The following is a 26,094-nucleotide window of genomic DNA, read 5'->3' as shown; positions in this document are numbered from 1 at the left end:
CATCCACAGTTTGTGTTTCCCAAATAACATCATCCTTGTGGAAGTGAACATGACATACCTGTAATTAAAAATGAAAAAAAAAAATGAAAAAGGTGCCTACAAATGAATGTGATGACAATATTAATAGTGTGAAAACAATTTATGTATATAAAATTAGTTTCTAGTTCTAAAATACAAATAGACTCCCAGCTGAAATGCAGAGGAATACTCAAATGATAAATGTGACCACGGCACAGTAACTCCATAAAACAGTTACACTACAATATCACAACACACGCAGTCACACGTCATGGCAACAAGCTCTTCAGCAGATGGTGAAATGAAGAAAGTACTTGCCCCATCAATAATTACAAACATTGACTAAGGTTTGTAGTATAATTCAATAACGGTGATAATTTTTTTTTTTGTAATTTAGCCTTGAAGCTCATATATTTACTAGAGGGGTGGGATTTTTGCTTATTCTCTTGCTCTATTGCGCCCCCCCCCCCCCCCCCCCCCCCACACACACACACACACACACACACCTCGAAAACAAGAAACCACGACGACGCCAAACTCACACAGGTGTGGACTATAGAAGCAACTGTTAAACAGTAACAGAATAATTCAAAGTAATTCTCAGACTGTGTATTCTGTAGTACTATGAAATACTTAATGGTAGTGCTTTTTATGAGATAGACACTGTTTTGCTTTTGTGTTTCAGCTGCTATTCCCTAGTCAATATATCAGTTCATAACTTACATAAAACTGACAATGTAATGACCTAATACATTGCCAGTTATGTGCTACCTATTAGGCTAAACACTAAACATGAGCACACAATTGTGTTCAGGTACTTTAGTTGTGTATCTGTAAGACAGCTGTGTAGGCCACTGGCCTGTATCTGAAATTCCAGACCCAGAATGTAAGAATTTGTAAAATACACAAGTAATTTTTTTTTCATGTTCTCACAGTTTCTCCCTTTGCATTTTGTGATGGCCTATTAATCCATTCATGTACTCATTCAATTCTCCTGTATATGGTTTTAAAGCAAAATATTAATTTGTGCATCATAAAGTCAAAAGCTCACTATATTCACTAATAGTGACAGTCCTTGCATTGAACTTCAAATTCCATCAATATTTTATTAAAAACAAGCGACTGGGACACTGCTTTTACTTAATTTTCCTTGTTGTTGATCAGGCAACTTCCTGAAGACTTTTGCAGCAGAAATAAACAGAACTAAATACTAGAACCAGAATACATCGAAAGTTGTCTGTATCTTAAGTGCATGTACTTAATCATAAACAGACTTTTATTCCTAATAATAAACAGTAAGTATAAAGATATACTTAGATATTTAACTACTTAAGTATGACTGTGCTTAGGCTATACTACTTGAACTTGCAGAATACAGAATTCGTATAACCTAAGCCAGCTAAACTGTAAAATTGCCAGGACAAGAAAACGAAACACTGTTTTCTTTGGCACTTATGCAGTTAAGATGTGATATATTAGTCAAAATGTCACTGACCTTCCACACTGCATAAGTGCCTATTCTTTGTTAGCACACTTAACCTCTTTTAAGAAATAAATAAAACAAATACTCACTCTTGAACTTGAAGAAAGAGTAAAGTTATCTCAACGAATACTTGACAACCATTTCTTCCTCATTGCTTCATCGTCTGGAAATTTAAACACAGTTACGTTTGGTCCACCGTCATAATTTCCTCTACAATTCGACACAGAGCAACAAAACTGCATTTTGCAGACAACAAAATTTTCACAGGCAAGAAAAACAGATCACCAGTTTAGTACACAGAAACTAAACAACCAAATCACGTACACTAACGCAGGAACACCATTCACTATAATAGTAAACTGACGCAAAACTTTCCGCACGACTGTTCACAAGCACTGTTCCATGAAACTGTTGAAGAGACTAGATGTGCAGCCATCTTGTGACGTCACACAGTAGATGAACAGGCTTTCTTTTACAGGGGGTGCTGGTACAGTGCGCCACCAACAGAGGGCAATGACACAAACAGCAACTGGGAAGGGCAGAATGCAACCAAGTGACAAAATAATCTGCCACTGCCTGACTCTAATCATTGCAACCAAAATTACATTTCGAATAGCAACCAGGGACATTGAAATTTCGAATAGAGAGCCACACAATATACTAACTGTCGAAACCAGATGTATAATGTGCACATTGTTCAGGTTAACCCTAATGAGGTAGTCAGTGCTCAGTGTGATTTGGAAAACTCGAACCAGTCCTGATAGGTCCCTGTTCGATGACCAGTAATAAGGGTGCGGGCATGGAACTAGTTAAAAACTGTTTTCTTAGACACGATAAATGTGATTATATCAAAGACAACCGGTGGCAGGAAGATATAACCAACTGTGTAGATTAAAATGAAGATGGTGTACAAACTGTAATCAGTGCACAAATACTTGATTTAAGGGTGTCCATAGTACTGGACAATGGAGCTACCATGAATATAATTCTGCAGGGTCTGTTTGACAACGTACAAAAAACGAGGACACACAGGCCTACAGATGCTTCCAATCCAAAATTGTAAAATCCAAACAGCTATCGGAGGCAAGTCTAAAGGCATAAAATTGCAGGCATGGATTCCTATTCAAATTGATAGTGACTCTTTACAAGCATTTTTCTTGTGGTTGAAAGGCTAACAGTAAACTGCCTTATTGGCATGGACACTTTTAGGAGGTACCAAGCACAAATTGACATTGGTAATGCGAAGTGTCAAATGCTAGAGAAAGTAAACCAAAACACACTGCTGATGTTAGAATACAATTCTTCTATCCTGCCGTCATGTTTGTAAACAACTGGGAATTGAGCAATCACGGGAAGAGGAAATAGGCCCCGAATTCGTGCGCACCAAGGTGAGTCAGTGTGTGTTATGAAAGAACAAAAGGAAGAACTATGGGAGCTTTTAATATGTTATGCTTATGTTTTTGAATGACTCCTTGGTATAATCAAAGGATACAAATGCAAAATGGAGGTGTACCCACATGAAACCTGCTTTTCACCTTACCCATTCCATGGGCCAAGGAGGAGGCTGTGAGGAAAGCGATCAATGCAATGCTAAACTGGGAAATAATACAACCATCCTTATCTCTGTACTGTAGCCCCATTTTGGCCATAAGATGGTAGTGACCGCTTCATGCTCGACACATGAGGAATAAATAAAATTATTGCACCTGTCAGGCTGCGGCCTGACAACCTGGAAGAAAAATTTCCAAAATTCAATAGCATTAAGTACCTCACCATAATAGATCTCCCGAGCCTCATACGGGCACATTGCAATACATGAAGATAGCCGTAAGTTCACTGCCTCTGTACATGGGGGTAGAAGCTACGAGTTCTGTGTTCTCCTTCTTGGTTTAAACATCTGTGCAAGTGTACTATTTTTGCTTTAGATAGAGTCTTAGGACCCGAATTGTTAAGTAGAGTCTCTGTGCACATTGATGATTTACTGACTGCTGATGATTTGCTGATTGCTACCCCCACATGATCAGAATACTTAGGCTCTTGGCTCAAATCTTGGATACAAATCTTGGAGTCACAGCCAACCTAATGAAGTTGCATTTTGGTAAGGAAAGGGTTAAATTTCTTGGACACACAGTATCAGCTCAGGGTGACCCTAAGAAGCTCAATGCTATCAGACTGTCCCCTGTACTTCAAAACAAGAAACAATGATGCCTTATAGTTTCTACAGAAGAACCACCCCTGGTTATGTGCCAAGCAATGCCACACTGATTTTGACAACATTAAAGCAGCTCTTTCGAATGCCAACATCTTAAATCATTCTGACATGACCCACAATTTTTGTCTGTGTACAGACGCGACCTCTCAAGTATTGGGCGCTTGTTTATTCCAAATCACTGACACAAATGGGGAGCTTATGCCCAAGGTATTTAGTTTTGCTAATAGGACTCTATCTGAAGCTGAACGAGCATATTCAGTGACCAAATTGGAAGCTCTGGCAGTAACGTGAGCTTTCAAAAAGTTAGAATATTACCTGCGGGGAAGGCATACTAAGGTTTATTGTGACCTTCAGTGTTTGTCCTTCCTTCTGCCTTGTAAACTGTTACACAGGAGGATCGCTAGGTGTTGTTTATATTTACAAGAATTTGATTTTGTAATTGTGTATGTCAAAGGTAATCAAAACGCAATTGCTGACACCTTATCAAGGCTTCCACAAGGTCTACACAAATTCATGGAATTCATGGAGAGCAATTCAGAAATCAGGGTTTTGTTGATGACAGGTAAAACACAACAGCCACACTACATAAGGATGTGTAAAAGCATGGAGCAACGCAGCAGAAGGATCCCAGATGGCAAAAGGTAAGGCTAAAACTGCCTCATAACAATGGTGGCTGGTTGAAACAATTTTTTATGATTTACCAAGGTGTACTGTTTCATCAACAGCACCTAGAGCAGAGCCAGTGGTGTGTTAGACACAGCACATGGAAGTGGCAAACTAGAGTGAGGACAGAACTGCGCAAGTGCAGTAGCTAGCTTTAAGGTTTATAACATCCATGCACCTGCACAGCACAGTGTAAGCCAGCGGATCACCACCAGGTGCCTATCGTTACATAGCAAAAAATGCCAGGTGATCTACACTTAGAGAAACTATATAATGTGGATTGAGTTCTAAAGGAATAAAATGTCTACAGTACCGAGGTAACCTAAGATTAAGAAATTAGGTAGACCTATCCTAAGGAATACATATACAGAGACCGAAGTAAACACTACCTTCTGAAAACTAGCTACACACTATGTTACTATATACAAACGATTTACATTTATACAAGTGGCTATTTACATGCCACATGAAAGGGAATATCTACATTAGGAATGGAGAAACATAAACTAAGCCTCTGAATATACTAAGAGAGATATGATCATGCCCCCCCCCCCCCCCCCCCCTACACTTTCCTTTCCAGGTGCAAAAACGTATGTCCAAACAACAACAGCAATATAAACATGTGTACTCTTATAACTCATAAAAAGATCGATAGGGAATAAATTGCGTACTGACAGAAACTGACTCTATGGATATTGAAAGTGTGATGCGTTAGTAGCCAGTGAGCAACTATGCACTTAGTTTTAAATTAATATTAAGTGTACGTCCAGCAAACGATGCAGAGTCATGTCCTGGCTAAAATAGGGAACACAATAGTTAGGTGTTTGGTACCAAAGCAGAAGGGCTGCACTGAAAATAAATAATTACATGTATAAAAATATGCGAGAGTCTGATGGTATGAATGTGTGTAAAAAAAGGTACAGTACACTGAATGTATAAAAAGGTTGAACTTAGGTCTTGTGCCAATGAATAAAAATAGGTCAGACCAAGCATTACAGGTCCACATGACTGAGAAGAGTGCCAAACAAGAGTTACTACAGTACATTTGCACATGAACAATAGTAGTCGCAACATTGTTTTACACTTGTTCATTGCCATAATTCTCGTACAGACATATACAACAAAAGACACAACTGTGATATGAAGTAGCAAAAGGAAGTACATCACAGACACTGAAGTACACTGTTTAGAGTCGATGATGATTGTTGTATAGGGGTCATTCCATGTCAATTCAATGCACCTCTCAACCTTGACCCTCTCGTATTTCTTTCAAATTTGGCGCATTCAATGACCCAGATAAGAGATGGAAAAATACCATTTTGCAGATGTGTATTACAAGAAAGTTACAGGTCTGGAAAGTTTGGAATTTGTGCTAAATTTACATGCATATGTCACTACACAAATGACTGTAATTCTGGTTCTAATTCAGTTACAGCAATGAAAATGGTACCATTGGAAAGCTAACGGATAGACCTTTATATTGATCTGCCTCATGGCAGATTTCCAAGAATTTTCATACTGAAGGTCATTGACCTTGACCTTTGACCTTGAATATCTCACAACACATCATCTTCAATTTTTTTGAAAAAAAAATTAATTGCTCCAGTATGTTACTATAAATATGGTAAATATCAAGATGGCACACCAAAGGCATCATGCACAAAAAATTATTTTGTCAACGTATGTACGCCATCAACATGCAATAAGCAGCTATGTATCCAGTTTTTTCTATAACACCAGCCAATAGCAGTTACTTTTATTCAGACCAGTTCTTTAATATTTCTAACTGTGCACAGCCAGTGAGAGAGACTTTTATTTCAACCAGTCAACATTAGCCTCTTTTAGTGAACAGCCAATCAGAGAGACTTTTATTTCAACCAATCAACATTGGCCTGTTCTGGTGAACAGCCAATCAGATAGACTCATTTCAACTAGTCAGCATTAGTCCACTGATATCTATATATTATGCAAATTTTGTTTCATATGTTTTACGTCTGTGGCTTGTTTAACAAAGTGCAGTGTAAATGTGTCATAAAGTAATATTTAGTACAAAATGGATTTCAAGTCAAAATTGTATTGTTGCAATCTGTTTAAACACTGCAGATGTTACCTCAGTTGTGCTGAACTTCCAAAGAGTTCGAGTATAAGGAAAACTATGAAATAATTTTCTGCTTCAGATTACGTGGTACAGAGAGCAAAACAGTTAGTAGCAGAACATGGTATATTAGTGACACCAAATCCAAAGCCAGGTAAGACATTATGTGAGAAAACTGTTCAGTGTGTGGGTGATTTTTACTGTGATCATGACGTGAGCTGTATGATGTCAGGAAGAAAAGACTTTGTGTCTGTGGAAGAAAATGGAATTACAGTAGATAAACAAAAGCAACTAGTGTTGTACGATCTTAAGGAACTGTATGCATATTTCAAAGATAAATAATCTGGATATAAATATTGGCTTCTCCAAATTTTGTCAGTTGTGGCCAAAGCACTGTGTTCTTGCCCATGCCAGTGGAACCCGTGCTGTTTGTGTGTGTGTGTGTGTGTGTCTTGCCCCAGAATTTCAAGTTAATGGTTGTAAACTTAAAGCACTAACAAAGAGTGAAGAACACACATTACCATCATAAAAACACTGTGTACCTTTTGTTACATATAATCCTGCACTACCAGCATGTTTCTTAGGTTCATGTCCCTATTGTCCAGGCATGACAAGACTAACAGATTATCTGTATGGTCTGTTTGGTAAGAACTGCATTGACAAAATTGCATATAAGTGTTGGTTAACTACAGGCAGCGTAGTTCTAGAGGCTATAACAAAGCTAACAGATGATTTCATTGAGGTGTTTGCATCAAGGTTACAACAGCTCCTACTGCACTCATTTATCTCCCAGCAGCAGTCACATTTCAGTAAAATCATTAAAGAAGGTCTCAGAGTAAATGAGTTTCTTGTTCTTTGTGACTTCGCAACAAATGACTCCTTCACCATTCAGGATAAGGTACAAGGATTCCACTGGAAAAATTCACAGGCCACATGCTTACTACAGAGACTCAAGCAGCAATGAAATGCGACATGTGTCATACATGGAAATAACTGACTGCCTTCAGCATGATACAGTGTGTGTTTATTCTTTCCAGACAAATTTCATCAATTTCTTAAATTGCCAGTTTTCAGATCCAAAGCACATTTATTACTTCTAGATGGATGTGCTGCCCAATACAAAAACAGAAATAACTTTATGAATCTGTCATACCATCAAGAAGATTTTGATGTTACAGCAGAAGGGCATTATTTTCGCTACAGTGCATGGTAAAGGACTTTGTGAAGGGGTAGCAGAGACTATAAAGAGATTAGCAAGACTTGCCAGCCTCAAGTGACCTTATGAAAATCATATTTTGACATCACGACAGTTGTTTGAGTGGTGCAAGGAAAATATTCCTTCATGTGTCATCCATTATACATCGGTTTCCCATCATGATGAAGATACGGCCAAGCTGAAACAACGTTTCAAAAATACAAGGACGATTCCAGGTACCCATAAGCTTCATTGCGTAATACCTGTTAACAAAGGTTTAGTAAAGATAAAGACATATTCTGGTTCTTTAGTGAGTAGAGAAGAGTCAGTGATTTCTATGGTGAATGAAATGCTGTTAACAAATATACATGGATTTGTTGCCTGTATGTATGACAGTCATTGGTGGGTTGCGTGTGTCTTACAAACCTGTGAAGAAACGAATGAAGTAAAGGTCAACTTCTTGCATCCACATGGACCATCTACATCATTTGTGTTTCCTGCCAAACCAGACACTTGTGTCATCAGAAAATGTGACATTATCACAAGAGTTGAGGATGGGATGTTTTCAGATATTCAAGGTCAAAGGTCAAAGTCAATGACCTTCTCAGAACCTTGCCATGTAGCATATCAATGTAAAGGTCTATTCGTTAGCATTCCAATGATACCATTTTAATTGCTGTAACTGAATTAGAACCAGAATTACAGTCATTTGTGTTGTGACATACGCATGTAAATTTAGCACCAATTCTAAACTTTCCAGACCTGTAACTTTCTTCACAGTTGTAATACAAATCTTCAAATTGGTATTTTTCCATCTCTTATCTGGGTCATTCAATGCACCAAATTTGAAAATGTTACTTTACTGCGTTGAATTGACATGGAAGGACCCACAACACAATACTGTACTGTCAGAATGTATCGATAGATAGTAAACACAAAGTAAGTGGATTAACACAAATAGATAGTCGTGAAATGATATATTCAGTAGTTCTCTCATGATGAACGAAGGATTGCAGTAGTAGAGTAAAAATGAATGCTTCTTCCTGTCCATAACATTTCCTGTAGACCAGTATATACATCCTAACAAACTTGTCAGAGGTGTAGCTAAACATAGTTGTGTAGTCTTATCATGATTTTATGTTTTGAAGCTTTCTTTCCTCAGCATCTGTAACAATGAATACTTATGCCAGATGCAGTCTATGAACACACAAATTGTGCACATCATGTGAGAAAATGATATTGAAAAAAAAGCAATCTGTGTAGTGGTAAAATGAGATGAGACTATGAATACAGATTGTTCTCAAATGAACATTCAAGAGGGTAATGCCCAAGAGCAAAATGGGTTAAAAACAATAATGTAAAAGCTGAAAGATGTCCAGTGATGTAAAATCATAAGAAATGTACATAATATTAATTGTTCTTGTAGGTATAATTTCTGTACAGTGTTTATGTGAATTTTTGTAAAATATTTGTGTAAATAAATGTAAAGGCCATATGAAAATATGCATGTATGGAGTAAGAAATATGCAAATCTGGCATTTCAATGTATTTTAAAATGTAAGTGAGGTAGGTTACTGTAACAATGATGAAATGTAAAAACTATGTATATGATGCCATGAAAAGCTGAATGTTTTTCCGGGACTGCATATCTGAACTAATTACTGTAAATGTGCTATGAACATTTTGTGAGGGTTTGAAACCCTTAATTCTGTATGCTCCTGCAAATAAACATGGGCCAGTGCTGGGCAGTAATGGAACATTTATATCCTCAGTGGGCTCGGGTATGGATGAGACCTTCTACCACAGAGTGATTATGGAAGCTAATAAAGGCATTGGAGATGTAAGTTAAAACCATTCAAGTGTCTTCAGGATGCTGGTAGTATGAACCTGGTTCAACCACTGAAACATGTGGATTAAGACAGAAACAGTTGTCAGGGCCATAAATTAACCTCCTCACCACAGCATCAATGGTTCCACTATGCACACCATTTTGCAGCTATGGGATGAACACTTTTATTGACTTGGGTAGATAAGTGAAATTGTAACACACTCATGGACAGCTCAACTTAATTACAGCATTAAAAAACTCAAGTGCATGCACAGCATATGTCACATGAGGTGTGTCTGTGCTGGACAGTGCTGCAGTAGCAGCAGTTTGATTCCTGTAATCAAACAACAGACTCTGAATTCAAAAATAGTAATGATTTGTAAAGTGTACATTAAACAAAATTGACCAAAAACAGATATATGTTATGTAATGACACTTCCGGGAGTAAAAGAGGTAAACTTGGCCATGAATGAAGGTCTCAGTACCCTGACAGCACAAGTGTTTAAAGCACAAAAAAGGTGCAAATAGTGTAATACACTGCCGCTGTACACTGATGTCCAGTGATACGGATCACGCCAGTATCCAGTGGGGGGACCTGCACATATAAATAAATATTTGTAATGATTCTTATTTGTGCCATCGCCTTGCAGCAAAGATATTACAGAAAGGTATGATCATATCTAGTAATCTGTCAGAAAATTGAAAGCTATACTATCAGTTTTTTCATGTACATCAATTGTTTTTTCTTTCTAATCTGTGTCTGTCGGTTTTTGACCTGATGCAATAAAGACATATCTACTTGCACTCTCTCAGTATTGTCAGTTAAAAATTATAATATACGGAAGTCACAAGTTTTCATTCTCCTACTGAGATACATCCTAATTTCCACATCCCAATGCGATAAGTACATTTGTACGTGGACTTTTCTGGAGAAGTCACTGTGAAGAGAGAATAGCTGACAGAGCCACACAGACATTGTTGCACATCATTGGGGGGACGAGGTAAATATCTAGCTGTACACCAAAACTCAAAGGACTTGATCTTCAATCAGTGCTCCAGAATTGCCACAACCTTTCTTAACCCACAAGCATCCATACCTGTGTGTGTCTCTGGGCATACAGTTTCTGCTGCAGCTAAACGTACATTAGCATTACTATGTCAGCTCTGAACAATTCACATTACCTTTCTCCCTAACCACTGTAACTTCCACTATCCCTTTCCCCAACTGCCTTTTCATTGGATGGTTTTTGTAGTGCAGATCCTGCTTGGACCCGGTCTTGTGATCGGGACCAGAGTTTCCACTTTCATAATTTTCTAAAACTTTTCATTAAACAAACAAATGGTTCCCATTGTTGGATTTGACATGCCACCAATTTTCAGAATTCTCCTGAAGTGTGGGTCATGCAGGGAGGGTCGCCCAATGTGGTGTATGTTCCATCTTTGTACCTTCCCAGTTTGCATCCTTCCCTATAATAAGGTAATATATCCCAAACCCAGCACATTAGCCACCATGTTGTTACGGGGATTATAAAGTACCTGCTCTGTGGCAACCCCCTGAACACGCTGGGGTTACACTGTTAGTGCCTGGGCTGTAAACTCCCCATGTATGCCAACGAGTATGTGCTAGTCGCGACAGGGGCACAGGGACTCCGAGCAATGGATTACTGGCCACGTAGCTGTTGCTGAGGCTGGATGGTGCCTCAGAAGAGGCCCTCTTTATAGTAGGTGGCTCCATGGCAGATGAACCGCAGATGAAGTGGATGAAGTTGATCTCCCACTGGTAGCCGTACAGGCCCAGCAGTCTCTATGAAAAGACAGTCCTCTTTTAATTTGGAGAGATTTGACCATAAGATGTTCACTTTACTGGCTAGGTTATGGGAGGAATGTAGTGCTAAGTAGCTAGCAGAAAAATACTCCCCCCAATACTTAGTATGCACAAGGACTGATCAGGATTCCTTCTTGGCCAGAAAGGCTTTATTCTTTGTAGGAATAGGACAAGTTTGGGGAAGTTGTTGTCATCTCCAAAATGAAGAGGTGCATCAGTTTTGATCAAAACAGCGTCCCCTGCCCAGTTGTGGGCCTTGCTCACGTGTAACAATGTGGGTGATGTACCTGTGACTGTTGCTCTCCATAATAGTCTTCATACGGTTCAGGGCATCATTTTTCACTGAGACCTGCTCTTAAAATCTGATGATTAGCTACATACCAGCTTGGAGCAATGGGGTGTGGCACTTTTTCCATCATGTATGTAGAGTGCCAATGGACAATAGGGTCACTAACGGTATCTTCATCTTGCTCTTTGAGGATGATTCATTGCCTGAAAAGGTCAAGGTGATGGAGTACCATTGCGATGTGAAACCATATGTTTTTCTCTCTCTCTCTCTCTCTCTCTCTCTCTCTCTCTCTCTCTCTCTCTCTCTCTCTCATGCAGTGTTTAAAGTGCTTTAAGTTTGGGCGCATGTCTTCATGTTGCAACACTAGCCCTCCTTAAGAGTTTGAGGGCGAGTGCTGCATACAAACGCTCCTTGTGCCCTCCCCATCCGTGTCAACTGCGGAAAGCACCATTTTCCCTGGTCACCAGATTGCACTGTTTTCCAGAGAGAAGAAAATACAAAACTCCTGAAAAAACTAACTTACCAAGAGGCCTAAAAGAAGTATGAGCTGCTGCACGCAGGACATATAACAGTATTGTATACTACAGCTATGACGACATCGCCCCTTTTGGCGATGGTACTCCCGCCGCAACAATGGCTGTAGTTGTATTCTTGACTGCTTTATTGATATCTTCACACAGCATGGAGCCAAGGGCAACAGCAGAGACGAAAGCATCCCAGTCAGCACTGCTGAGAGCCAGTCTGGGCAGGCATCCATGGGACTGATGCTGAGGGGACATGAGGATTGGAAAATGGTCACTGCCACACAGGTCATGATTGGCTGTCCAGTGGAAGGATGGATGGATGGGAAAAGACCAGGGCTGCAAATGGAAAGGTCAACACCTGAGAAAGTTCCGGGTGCCACACTGAAGTGTGTGGGGGTACCAGTATTCAAGAGGCAAAGGTCAAGTTGTGCCAGTAAGTTTTCGAGGTCTTTACTGCAGCCAGTGATCATGGTTCCACTCCACAAATGGAATGGCCTATGAAATCACCCATGATTGGGAAAGGTGGAGGGCACTGAGAAACCATAGCAAACAGTATGTTCTAAGAAATGTCACCATTGGGGAGATAAACATTGTAGTGCCATTACCCTAAAAGCCACAGCCTCCTAAGGTGTACTAAGAGGCACAAGTTCACTATATAGAGTGTCGAGAACATATGTACAAACTCTGCCCGACACACTGTCATAGGTTGCACAATTCTTATAATATCTCCAGTATCCAGAAGGGCCAGTTACACTTCCTATAGTGGGCCTCCAGGGCCACTCAACCATGCCTGCACCCCAGCCTCTTCCCCAACTGTTGGGAACTCCCCTCTTGCTGCTTCCCCCCAGACCTACTTTGGGACCAGTGGCTTCCCACCCTTTCGGACATTGGTCCCCACCTCCCAGCTGAAGACAAACCGCCATCCTTCGGCTTCTCTCCCCGGAAGGGGTCCCACAGGACACTTTCTTCCAAGTTTTCCTATGGTCTATAACCGGACACCAGCCAGTGGCTGAAGGTGCCACAGACTGCTGGTCGCAAGGCTTCATGATCATCATTTTTACCTGAAACTGATTCAGAGAAGCCCACATCATCATTGAAATCCTCTTAGGAGAGGAAAGTCATCCAAGAAGAACATTGCAGTGACCCCCATTCCACGAGATCCCACCTGTTCCACTCCTGTGGCCGACGTGGAGATTGCAGTGACCCTGAGGCCCCAATTCGCGCCACCCACTGGAACCCAGAACTTATGTATATTAGTGCCATAACTCCTCAACCAGTGGCAGCTGGTGACCCTAGAGCATAACCTCCTTCCTTCGTCCCTTCATGGCCGCAGGGTACATCGACATTATCCTCCAGTGGAATTGTGGTGTTTTTTGTGTCACCTGACGGAGCTATGACGTCTTTTAAGCACATCACCTGCCTTCTGCATTGCCCTTCAGGAGACTTGGTTTCCAGCAACACAGACCCCGGGCCTTCGTGGGTACCGAAGATATTATAAGAATTGTGCTATCTGTGACAGGGTGTCGGGCAGAGATTGCACATATGTTCTTGATACTCCATATAGCAAACATGTGCCTCTTAATACATCTTTGGAGGCTGTGGCTGTTAAGGTAACGGCACTCCAATGTTTACCTCCCTCCCGATGGTGAAGTTTCTCAGAACATACTGTTTGCAATAGTTTCTCAGTTCCCTCCACCTTCCCTAATCTTGCATGATTTCAAAGGCTATTCCTTTTGTGGGATGGTACCATGCTGACTGACTGTTGTAAAGACCTCGAAAACGTACTGGCACAACTTGACCTTTGCCTCTTGAATACTGGTACCCCCACACACGTCAGTGTGGCGCCCCAAATTTCTCAGCCGTTAACCCTTCCATTTGCAGCCCTTGTCTTCTCCCATCCATCCACTGGAGAGTCCACGATGACCTGTGTGCCAGTGACTACTTTCCGATCCTCGTGTCACTTCCTCAGCATCACTCCCCTGGATGCCTGCCCAGATGGGCTCTCAGCAGTGCTAACTGGAATGCTTTCACCTCTGCTGTTACCCGTGGCTTCCTGCCACGTGGAGATATCGATAAGGCTGTTCAGAATAAAATTACAGCCATTGTTGCGGCAGCTGATATTGCGATCACCTTTCCTCAGGCTCATCTCAGCAGAAGACAGTATCTCGGTAGTCTTCAGAAATCGCAGAGGCCATTAGAGTTTGTTGGTGTGATCTCCAGTGCCATAAGAAGCATCCATTGATGGAGCACCTCGTTGTCTCAAGCAGCTCCATGCCCGAGTCTCACCACCTAATCAAACAGTGGAAGCAAGAATCTTGGGAATGGTACATTCCAGCATTGGACCATGTACCTCTCCTTTACAGCTTTGGGCTAAGATCAGATGTATCTATTGATACCAGACAAGGTGTATCTGGTATTACCTTGAATGCACTGTCCACACTATCCCAGATGCTGTTGCCGAACATTTTGCTCTGCTCGTGTCTCAGCATTATCAACCTGCCTTTTGTGTTCTGAAACAGTGGGCGGAGCAAAAGCATTTATCTTTTACTATATGCCACCTGGAGCCATATAACCCTCCATTCAGCGAGTGGAAATGCTTCTGTGCCCTAGCCCACGGCCTTGATACAGCACCAGGGCCAGACCGCATCCACTACCAAGTGATAAAGCACCCACTGGTGAACTGTCAACATTATATCCTTCCCATCTTCAATCACACCTAGACTGAGGGCGAGTTCCCATTGCAATGACGGAGAAAGCATCATTGTCCCAGTGCTGAAACTGGGAACCCTCTGTAGATGGACAGTTATTGGCCAATAAGTCTCGCCAATTTTCTCTGTATGTTGCTTGAATACATGATGAGCTGGTGGCAGTGTTAGCTCCTTGAGTCTCAGGATTTTCTGGCTCTGCCTCAGGGTGGTTTTTGCCAAGGCCGTTCCACTGCTGGTAATCTGATTTACCTGGAGTCTGCCATCCGAACAACTATTGCCTGATGTCAACTCCTTATAACCATATTCTTTGACTCTCAAAAACGTTTATGACAACACATCCATGCTACCTTACACAAGTGAGGTCTCCAGGGCCTGCTCCCGATTTTTATCCAGAACTTTCTATCACACCGTACATTCTTATTTAGAGTTGGTGCTTCCCACAGTACACTCCATATCCAAGAGAAAGGGTTCCCCCAGGGCTCTAGGACTCTGTACTGAGTGTCCCTCTCTTTCTAGTAGTCATCAATGGTCTAGCAGCAGCTTTGGGGTCCTCAGTATCACCGTCATTGTACGCTGTCAACTTTTGCCTCTACTATTGCTCCTCTAGTGTGGGCATCACTGAACATTGACAGCAAGTTGCAGGCATGGACCCTCACCCATGGCATTTGGTTTTCAGCTGCCAAGACTTGGGTCATGCACTTCTGTCAATGTCATACCATACATCCACAACCAGAACTTTACCTCAGCAACCTATTACTCAGTGTGATGGAGACTTACAACTTCATAGGACTGATCTTCGATCCTTGGTTGACGTGAATTCCCCACCTTTGCTAGCTTAAGCAAATGTGTTGGTGCCACCTTAATATATTTCTCTGTCTGAGTAACATGAGCTGTGGTGCTGATCGCACTACCCTTCTGCCATGTTACAAAGCCCTGATATAATTCTGTTGTGATTACAGGAGTCTGGCAAACGGTTCAGCATTGTGGATACTGGATCTGATACACCACTGCGGTTTTGACTTGCTACTGGAGCCATTCGAGCTAGCGTTGTGAACAGCTTACTTACGGAGGCTGGGGTCCCTCCTTAACATATCATGCGGCAACAACAGCTTGTCAGTTATGCTACCCATGTTCGCAGCACCCCTATATGTCCTAAGTACAATCTTCTCTTTCCCAACATGGAAATCCATCTCCAACAATGGCGGCCCAGATCAGGGATAATGATTGCAATCCATGTCTTATCAGTCCTCTGAACTCCAATTGTTTCCTTTTCCACCCTTCCTCTGGGTCCACATCTTCACAGTGCATCCCTCAGCCACAGCTTCATCTTGACTGATCACAAATTCTGAAAGAATAGGTCCCTCCTGAAGCCCACTGCCACCAATTTTTCTCCATCCTAGGTGCACCCAGGGGTTCAGAAGTAGTTTATACTGATGGCTCGATGGTTGCTGGTCACGTGCACTTAGCTTATACTCACAAGGGACATATTGAACTGCATTCCTTGCCGGTGTGTATTCAGTGTGGAGTTGGTAGTCATCTCTTGTGCTGTTGAGCATATCTGTTCGTGCATCAGTGGTTTCTTCCCCATACACAGTGACTCCTTCAGCAGTTTGCAAGCATTCGACCCATGTTACCCTTGCCATCTGTTGGTCATTGCTATTCAGGATTCCCTGTACACCTTCGAACAATGTACGTGCTCAATGACCTTCACCTGAAACTTGGGCCACGTCGAGATCCCGGGAATGAACTCACTAATAGCCTGACCAAACTGGCTACCAGTAAACAGACTCTTGAGATCAATATTCTGGAAATAGGCCACTGGTCGGTATCATTCCTTCAAGTTTTAGGAATCTGGAATACGGAATGGCCCACTATGACTTCACCAAACTAACTACGGGTGATAAAGGAGACTATAAATCTGTGGAGGTTCTCCATACAGGCCTCTCACAATGACTATACCAACCTCTGCTGGCTCCATGTTGGCCATACCTGGCTAACTCGTGGTCATCTACCATTTGATGGTAGTCCACATTTTGCTGGGCTGTCTCAACCTAACCACCCTGAGACGGACTCTTAATCTCCCTGATTCTCTTCCCCTGGTGTTAGGAGATGGTGCCTTAGAAACTGACTTAGTTTTACGTTTAATTGTGAATGGGGATTTTACCACTCTCATTAAGGGGGGGGCCACTTAACCTTATGGTCGGCAGGTCACTGTTGACTCCTCTGCCCAGATCAGGCTGCGGCTGTCTGAGCTTCATGGTACAGCCCAATCCTCAACCTACCTGCTCTTATACCCTTCTTCCCACTCTCTTGTGTGGTCTGTTAGAGTTGTCCATCTTTTGTCTCTTTGTGCTTCTCTTGCCTGTCCATGCTGCTAGTCTTTCCTAGACAATTTCTGAGTGGAGTATCTGTGGTAAGTGGTGGGGGCTGGGGATGTGTGTCCCCCCTCCACCCCTCCCCTCCCTCTCATTGCACCCTGCTTTCAAGGGCTTTCGGTTGCTCTTTCTTCTTTCTGTCCCTTATTTTGACTTCATTGACATTTTGTAGACATTGGGGTTTTCTTCCCCATGGTTTTGCGCAGTAAGCTGTCCCTGATCTACAGTCATGTAGACTTGTCTGTTTGAGGAAAAAGGAGCTCATAACCTAGTAGTTTGGTCCTTTTACTCATCCAACCAACCAACCAACCTCGACATATTTACCTAAATAACTTAATTTTTGTTCACAGATAACTGATAGTAAAAATGGCCATATCTAAAAAGAAATGTAGACAATACAGTGTTGGATATTTTAAGTTTAATCTAATTCAAACATTGCCAGGCAAACAATTACCTGTGTGACGTTTTTGGAGTAAAGTGTTAAGCAATGAGGCTATGAAACCATCCAAGTTTGAAGATCATGTCAGAAGGTGTCACCCTGATGAATGGGCAAAGATTTGAAACATTTTCAAATACAAGGGAGGTTCAATAAATAAAACAACACTTTTTTTTTCCTTAGGTAGTTTTGGTTGCAAAAATGAGGAATTCATTTTGGGACTTTGTGGAATGTGCCCGCATCAGCCCTAATAGTTTCATGAAATTCTGATAGGTGGAGGGCTGTATGTAGCCTTCAAAATGGCATCTGTAATGGAGATGAGTTTCAAGCTGAGAGCTGTCATTCTGTCATTGAGTTTCTTTTGATGGAAAACCAAGCATCGCAGGTATTCATAGATGCTTGCATAGTGTCTATGGAGACGTGTCACTGAGCAAAAGCATGGTGAGTTGTTGGGCGAAGCGCCTGTCATCATCGCAACTAGGTTGTGCAAACCTGTCTGATCTTCCGCGACAGGCAACACATAACTGTGACTCCTGCAATGTTCAAATGTGTGGACACTCTTATTTTAGGTGATCGATGAATCACAGAACACCTCAATGCGCAACCCTGTGTGTCTGTTGGTAGTGCTGACACATTCATCCACCAATTGGGGTATTAAAAGGTGTGTGCCTGCTGTTTCCTTGCCACGTAACAGAAGACTATATAAAGCAATGAAGGATCGTCAGTGCGGAATTGATTGTGCAATTTGAGGCTGATTGTGACAATTTTTTGTCAGACATTGTCCCAGATGATGAAACACGAGTTCATCACGTCGAACTGGAAACAAAACTACAATCCCTGGAGTGGTACCATACCACCTCTCCTCCAAAGAAAAATTTCAAAGCCACACCCTCAGCTGGTAAAGTCATTGTGATGGTCTTCCGGATCTCTGAAAGGGTTATTCTGTTTGATGTCCTCCCTCATGGTGCAACGATCAACTCTTAAGTGAATTATGCTACCCTTAGGAAATTAAAAATCAAGAGACTTCACCATTTTCATTGCTGCAAAAATGCAAATGAACTTCTCCTCCTCCATAACAATGCAAGACCTTACGAAGGTCGGCACAACCAGTTCAACTCACAAAACTACTTTGGCTTGTTCGTCCTCGTCCACCTTATAGCCCAGGTCTCGCATTTTCCGACTTGTATCTTTTTGGCTTAATGAAGGATTCAGTGGTAGATGATGGGAAGGTTATTGATGCAACAATACATTGGCTCAGACGCCGAATAGTAGAGGGCTACCGTGCAGGCATGGAGGCCCTCTCAATAAAGGTGGCATAAGGCCCTCACATTGAATGGCGATTATGTTGAAAAATAGGGTTTTGTAGCCAAAAGAGGGGTATAATATTGTGTATTGGGATCGCTTTCAGAAGAAAAAAAAATGTGTTGCATTACTTACTGAATGCCCCCCATACTTCAAGAAAAACTTACAAAAGAGACCCCACAGTAGGCATTATGTTCGTTTCGAGATCACAGGCAATGATTGTTTACTGGGTCTTAAAATAGCTTGCTGCTTACAGCAAAATCTGGAAAGTTTGTAGTAGCTGGGAACAGTTAGTTTTTCCAGTCACTGAAGGATTTTAAAAACTGTTTACACAAACCTACTTATGATGTACCCTAAAGAATTCCTTTGAGCAACATCACAGTTCTAAGACATATTGATGAAATGATTAAGATATGGAAAACATCTTGTGTAATTATATGGGAATGGTACATTTCTCCATACAACTGGACTAATCAACAGTATCTGGCAATGAAGCATCATTATTGACTTAAGTTTGTTTTGTTGTGGACCAAGAAATCCATGAAGAATTGCTCTTCATGAGAACTGTGACAAGACACTAAAGGTGACTCAATATTTATTATTCTGAACAGCTATTTTATAGAAAAAGTGATCCTTTTATCAGATATATCAGTGGCAGCAGTGGCATGGTTTCTCCTCGTCGTCCTCCTCCTCCTCCTCCTCCTCCTCCTCCTCATCCAAAATTGCCATGTATCCCAGAAATTGTGGGTGTATGCGATTTAAAACAAAATATATGTGGGGTGTTTGCAATACAATGTATCATCCATTGCAAAACATTGTTGCTAAAAATCTAAGTGGTAGATTGCATCAGTTGCTTCAATTTGTCATTAAAGCACTAATCAATGCAACATGTTGAATTCTGGGTTATATGCACAGTCGAAGTAATCTGGCTGTCAAAAGGCGTGTATTTGACAAGGTTTTTCTCACTTTTTGAGACTATTTTACAGTTTTTGCATGTAAAGATCCAATATTAAAAGAAAATTTAATAAAGAGGAAAGCAGACATTGCTTATTTAACAGGTTTGTGTACTAAATTTAATTAGGTTAATTTTAGGTTACAAGGTGACACTCTAAATTGATAGAAACATAGGCCGTCATTTCAGCTTTCCTTGCCAGAATGAAAATAATAGAGCAAGACATTGGATGATGCATGTTTTCCCAGTTTCCCAATTTTTCATAGGCAGACAGCTGGGATGATGATTCAACATTGTTCAAAATTTGAAAGATCTGCACTTAAAAACTTTGGAACTGTTTGGGGATGTTTTGGCTGTGGAAATACTACAGTGGGTTATTGTTCCATACACTAATGTTTAAGAAACAGATTATGAGAGCAACTGATTGGGATAAGCACTAACAAAGAACTTAAAATACAGTTTGGAAAGAGATATCAGTAATTTTGGCTTCAGGAAGACATACATATTACTTAACCTGTGTTTGGACTACTGCGAGAAAGTTTTAGATAGCTTTGTGTCTTTATATGTTGTGGAAAGGAGTTTCAGTGCAGTTGCCAATCTTCTTAAAGAAACAGATTGGAAATCGCTGACTAATGAGATTTGAGGATAAACCTTACTAAATTGGAGCCTAATGTTGAAAATTTCCTAATAATAAAGATCAGGTATATTGCTCCCATTAAAAGCATTTATGCATTAATTCTACTAAATTTGTATTTAGTGTTGATTATGTTAACAAATATATAAAATTAACATTTTTTAGTTTTTCACTCTACACTTATGCAGTTAAACCTACACTGACAAGCCAAAACATTATGACCGCCTGCATAATAGCTCATTGGAACATCTTTGTAACGCAGTATGTCACCAATTCTGTGTATCATCGATTCTACAGTTCGCTAGGAAATTTATGGAGCTACGTGGCACCAAGTGTATACACACAAGTCATGTACTTCTTCTAAGTAATGGGCCACTGATGTGGTTACACAGTAATGGCGCTCGACAGTGACCCAAATGGGAACTATTGGATTCACATCAAGCAAATTTGGTGGCCAAGATTTTAATGTGAGTCCACTATCATGCTCCTCAAATCACAGTTGCACAATTCTGGCTTTGAGACAAAGATAGTTACACTGCTGAAAGATGATGGTGTTGGAAGACATCAAGCATGAAGGGATGCAGGTGGTATGCAGCTAACCTTCTGTCTTAGATTGCTATCTGCGATACATGGTCTAATCTCGATAATCCTGACTCCACTGCAATTGTAATTGATGATGTCATTGGGGCAACGTGTGGACATGCAGGGGTTGTCTGCTGTGGAGCCCCATGTTCAACAATGTGCACTGAATAGTGTGCTCCGAAACGTGTGTCCACCAGAATTTTGCTCTTTCACCAGAGGTACCACAGATCACCATCTGCCCTGCTTCACAGAGCAGACAAGCCTCCAAACCCCATGTCCTGTGAAGAGTCATAAACATCCAACCACTCAGTGCCTAGTTGTAGTTTCACTGTCCTACCACTTTCTGTAAATGTTCATCACAGTAGCTTGTGAAAATTGGACCAACTTTGCTAGTTTCAAGCTTCTTGTTCAGACTCTGTGTAATATTAATCTGCCCTTTGGCAAAGTCATTTATCTCAGTGGATTTCCCCATTCGGAGTGCATATCTTTGCTAGGGTAATCGCCATCCACCTCTGCTTGGCTTACATACTTTTCTTACTACATCATGTGCCCACAATTCCATGAGGAGGCACCCAATTTGTGCAGTGGGCAGTGGTCATAATATTTTCACTTATGAGTGTATAAAAGTGAATATCTTTGTAACAGCTGACAAAAAAACACATTTTAAGTTGATAAAATTGGAAAAATTCAATATGTGAAAGTCAGGGGTCTAAAAAAAGAAAAGGAAAAAGGAAAAAAAGTGCTCAGTCTACGAGACTCATTGTTTTTGGACCTCTTTACTAAATACATGTATATATTCATATTCAGCGAAGGTACTAATAACCATGCCATTGAACATCCTGAAACAGGCATCATTGATGTCATATGCTTCCTTCCTAATGTTACATTCTTTTGGTATGGATTTGATTTCTTGCTTATTAATTAATGTTTGAATATGCAGTCACTGATGTAACACAAAGATTTTTAAATAATAGTCATTAATATCAGTTAGTTAACAATCTGACTTTATAAAAACTAAATTTTGTTATTTTCCCCCTGTTGTCACAGTACCGTATGCTCTTTTAAGCGCTCTTTGTTATGAATAGCACCAATATTCCACCAGCGTTTGTTTTCCAGCAATGAAAATGAATGTTTGGGAGGATTGGCCCTCCCCACAGGTTTTGGCTGGAGGGCTTCCCTAAATATCAATATATCCAGGTGATCTAAATAAATTGATGACTCATAAAAGCTGTATGATACTACAGTAATCTGAATTCATTATCATCTTTGATATTGTCCTCCTCCTTTCAATGGACTGACTGGTGATGAGAAGGAATGTTATGGAAAGATCCCTATGTGAGACAGAATTAGGACAGACTGTTGACATTTGCAGAGGTTATGGGGAGAGTCAGCCTGGTTTATTCACACAGTGGGAGGAAGCTTTCACTTCTCTTTGGTTACTATTTTTGCTATATCTAGTTTGCATTTTTTGCCAGCACAGCAGACGAAAAATGTGTAAAATCCAATGCTTACAAAGTGTGTGTTTCCACAGGGTCCTGATCTGGAGCTGAAGGTTTTCAAAAAGCTTCTCACAGAGGGGAGATACTCACTACTTCCTTCACTTTATCGGAGCTTTGAAAATGAATTACTGGAAATTTACAAGAAGGGAGTTGGCAGCATATTAGATTTAATAAGTAGTGTAGGTCGGTTGATGCTAGAACCTTCCGTTATGATGCCAATTGTGAACAAGAGCAGTGTAATTGGTAAGTTCTTGACACACTAAAATTGTTCAGATAAGTTAGTTTATGAAAACATCATGTAGTTGCGATTTTTATAAAAGAATACATAATGTGAGGTTTATTGAATGCTTTCATAAGTTTATTGAAGTTTAATACTTTTAGTCACTATAAATGATAGATTCAATAATTTCTCTACCATTGTCTTTTGAAGTGTGAGATGTAGTGATGATCAGCATTACAAGCAATTCTAAAAGTGAGATGCAAAATGAATATGATGTATCGAACCTGTAACAGCTATGTACACAAACACTAGTACGTGAGTATACAGCTGTAGTGTTGTTAGATTTGTTTATTCAGAGGGGTCCTCCTCCTCCTCCTCCTCCTCCTCCTCCTCCTCCTCCTCCTCCTCATCCAAAATTGCCATGTATCCCAGGAATTCTTCACTTCCACTACCACCTCTCAGTCCTGAAAAAAAAATCACTCAAACCTTAAACTGAGTTCTGAGCTATCCATGAACTGAAACCAAACCCACTATCATTATTTTTCTTGTGTAGAAGACTCCACGACTGTGATACTTGATCACAAATTGTATGTGTCACAGGTACTTCATCAACTCTCAGATATGTTGACATGCAAAACTGTTCCTAATGATCCCGTTTTTTGCTTGCATATGCAGAAAATCCTGGAAACAGTGGACACTTAACAAGGTCTCACACCTCCTTCCATATAACATCTTACTTCTTGTGCTCCATGTATCCCCATCTTTTGCCTACATCTCAAAATACGCTAAATAATCACCTCAGCCATTCAGTTCTAGCAGCCTTCAAACCCCTTAACAAATGCAACTCAGCCCTTCAGCACTTCCAGCGTATGCCACAGAGCCAACCATCATATGTAAAATAAGCAAACTGCTTTGTAGGATGTGTGAAATCCATTCCTATCCCTTTTCCACCTCGAACCCTCCTTTTCATAATCAGTGGAATCTTGCTCTACATTAACATCCCACATACACATAATCTATTAGCTCTAGAACACTAGCCCACTCTCTACCCAGCTAAAACTCTTCCTAAAATCTCATCTGTCGCTCTAACCAACGTCATCCATACCCACAACTACTTCATATTTTTGAGGGCTGACCTAAAAATAAATCATGATGACCACTACAGGAACCAGAATGGCCCTGTCCTGCATAAGTCTTTTCATAGGTTGTATGCGAGAGGCATTCCTGAAGAATCGGAAGCTGTCCTCCCTTGACTTTGTATTAGTTCACCTATGACATCTTGTGACCTTACTCACTGTGAACAACTCCTCACATCCTGCAACAGCATAAATTCACTTGATCCTTTTAAAAATCCAAAGCCATCATCTTTGATCATCGGGTCATTTCCAAACCTCAGTCTATTTGAAACCATTCAATTACCAACAATACATCGGACTCTTCAACTATCTGAAACACATCTATTTGGTCTCAGTACTATCTGATCTACTTAATCTGGCCTACTTAATTAATATCATAATAATACTTCTCCATGATGAAATGAGGATTAATGTATTGTATGTAATGTGCTTTTGCCTGAGCTTTAGCAAGCGGGCGCCGGCTAATATGGTATGTGGCCCTTCAAAATGTATTGTTGCTTTTTGTGCCTCCAGCACTCTTGGAGTCACAGTTGTAAGGCACCTACTGTAGTGTTACTACTGAATAAATTATCAGAACCAGTCTTCAATGAAAGATGCTTACATACCCTCTTCCAGTGCTCACAAACCAAGAATGTACACCCATGGAAAGCATCTCTTATGGAAACCATGTGTTCTTTGTTTCTTCAGATGCATATCTGATGCCCAGAGTGCACCCATTGTTAAATTGTTATTCTGTGTGATCCTCTGTGTTCTAACTAAAGAGTTGGAAATGGTTGATAAATGAAAAAAAAACTTGTAGTATTTGTTGATCAGAAACTATGTGCTGTGTAGTGTAACTGAACTCTGGGTAGCAGCTAGAACTGTTTGTTTGGTGTTATGGGTAATAAAAATTACTGTTGGGGGCGGGGAGTGGGGGGGGGGGGGGGGGGAGGACACATTGAACAGAAATTGATAGTGGTGTGCTTTCCAAGGTAGTTGAAGTGGAATAAAAGTAAGGAAGACAGTGTTGAAAGGCACGCATAAAAAGGTTGAAGAGGCTTTATTTTTGTGGCATAAATAGCTAAGAGGAAAAGGTTTGTCCATTATTTGGCTGCCATTGTTTAAAAACTATCTTTCGAAGTTAATTGACGAGGAGGGTATTACTAGCAAACATTTGTACAACTGCGACGAGAGTGGTTTAAATTATGAGAGTTGAATGAAAAGTAATGCCTCCACCTTCATTAATTGGGTTTGGATGGGATTATTTTAATAACTCAAATGCAGAAATAATCCTCAGAATGTGATATTTAATTACCAGTATTCACTTTTCCACATAATCACCAACCAATTGGATACAGTTCTGCCAACAATGAACAAGTTTTCTGAAGCCATCACGGAAGAAGTTGACACTCTGTTTCCACAACCACAGTCTCTCAGTTCTCTCAACGTCGGTTTCCACAACCACAGTCTCTCAGTTCTCTCAACGTCTTCATCAGAAGCATAATGATGTCCCCACAGATTGTCTTTCATTTTCAGGAACAGATGGAAGTCAGATGGTGCTAAATCTGGACTGTGTGGAGGATGCCGTATGGTGGTGAGTTTCAGTCTCTGAAGTTCTGCTGTGGTGGCATGTGAAGTGTGTGGTTTGGCATTATCATACTAAAGGAAAACATTTCCCTTTTTCTTTCGGACCCTAGTTAACCATCGTTTCAGAATTCTCAGCATTGTGATGTAACGCTCTGAATTTATTGTTGTTCCACGATCAAGGAAATCAACATGGATAACACCATCTGCATCCCAGAGCACTGTAGCCATGATTTTTCCAGCTGAGGGCTACGTCTTGAATTTCTTTTTCTGGGACAAGTCTATGTGTCGATATTCCTTAGACTGACATTTCGTCTCTTGTCACAGTTGAATGGAGAAAGGTGTCACCTTCATTCTCGTAATGCAAGAGGAGTTCCTGGCAAATTTCAAGTCTGTGCACTTTCATTTCAGGAGCCATCATCCGGGGTACCCATCGTGCACAGATCTTCTGATAGCAAAGCAAAGCAATAATGTGACCCACACATTCTTGTGAAATGCCGATTGTGCTTGCAATTTCTCTTTGAATGATGCGACGATTGTCCTGAATCAATCTGT

At 40.8% G+C, this 26,094-nt stretch overlaps 1 protein-coding gene across 2 annotated transcripts in view; it reads left to right on the top strand.

Moving 5' to 3' along the window:
• Nucleotides 1–26,094, top strand: part of LOC126187377 (anaphase-promoting complex subunit 5) — a 148,020-nt gene that overhangs the window by 55,582 nt on the left and 66,344 nt on the right. For both annotated transcript variants that reach the window (XM_049928425.1, XM_049928427.1), the window contains one exon: nucleotides 22,653–22,863. In XM_049928425.1, the coding sequence (XP_049784382.1) occupies nucleotides 22,653–22,863 (211 nt within the window). The remainder of the gene's footprint in view (nucleotides 1–22,652; nucleotides 22,864–26,094) is intronic.

The sequence above is a fragment of the Schistocerca cancellata genome, chromosome 5, assembly GCF_023864275.1.
Source record: "Schistocerca cancellata isolate TAMUIC-IGC-003103 chromosome 5, iqSchCanc2.1, whole genome shotgun sequence".
In the NCBI taxonomy this organism is placed as follows: Eukaryota; Metazoa; Arthropoda; class Insecta; order Orthoptera; family Acrididae; genus Schistocerca; species Schistocerca cancellata.
This window is presented reverse-complemented; position numbering and strand designations above follow the sequence as displayed.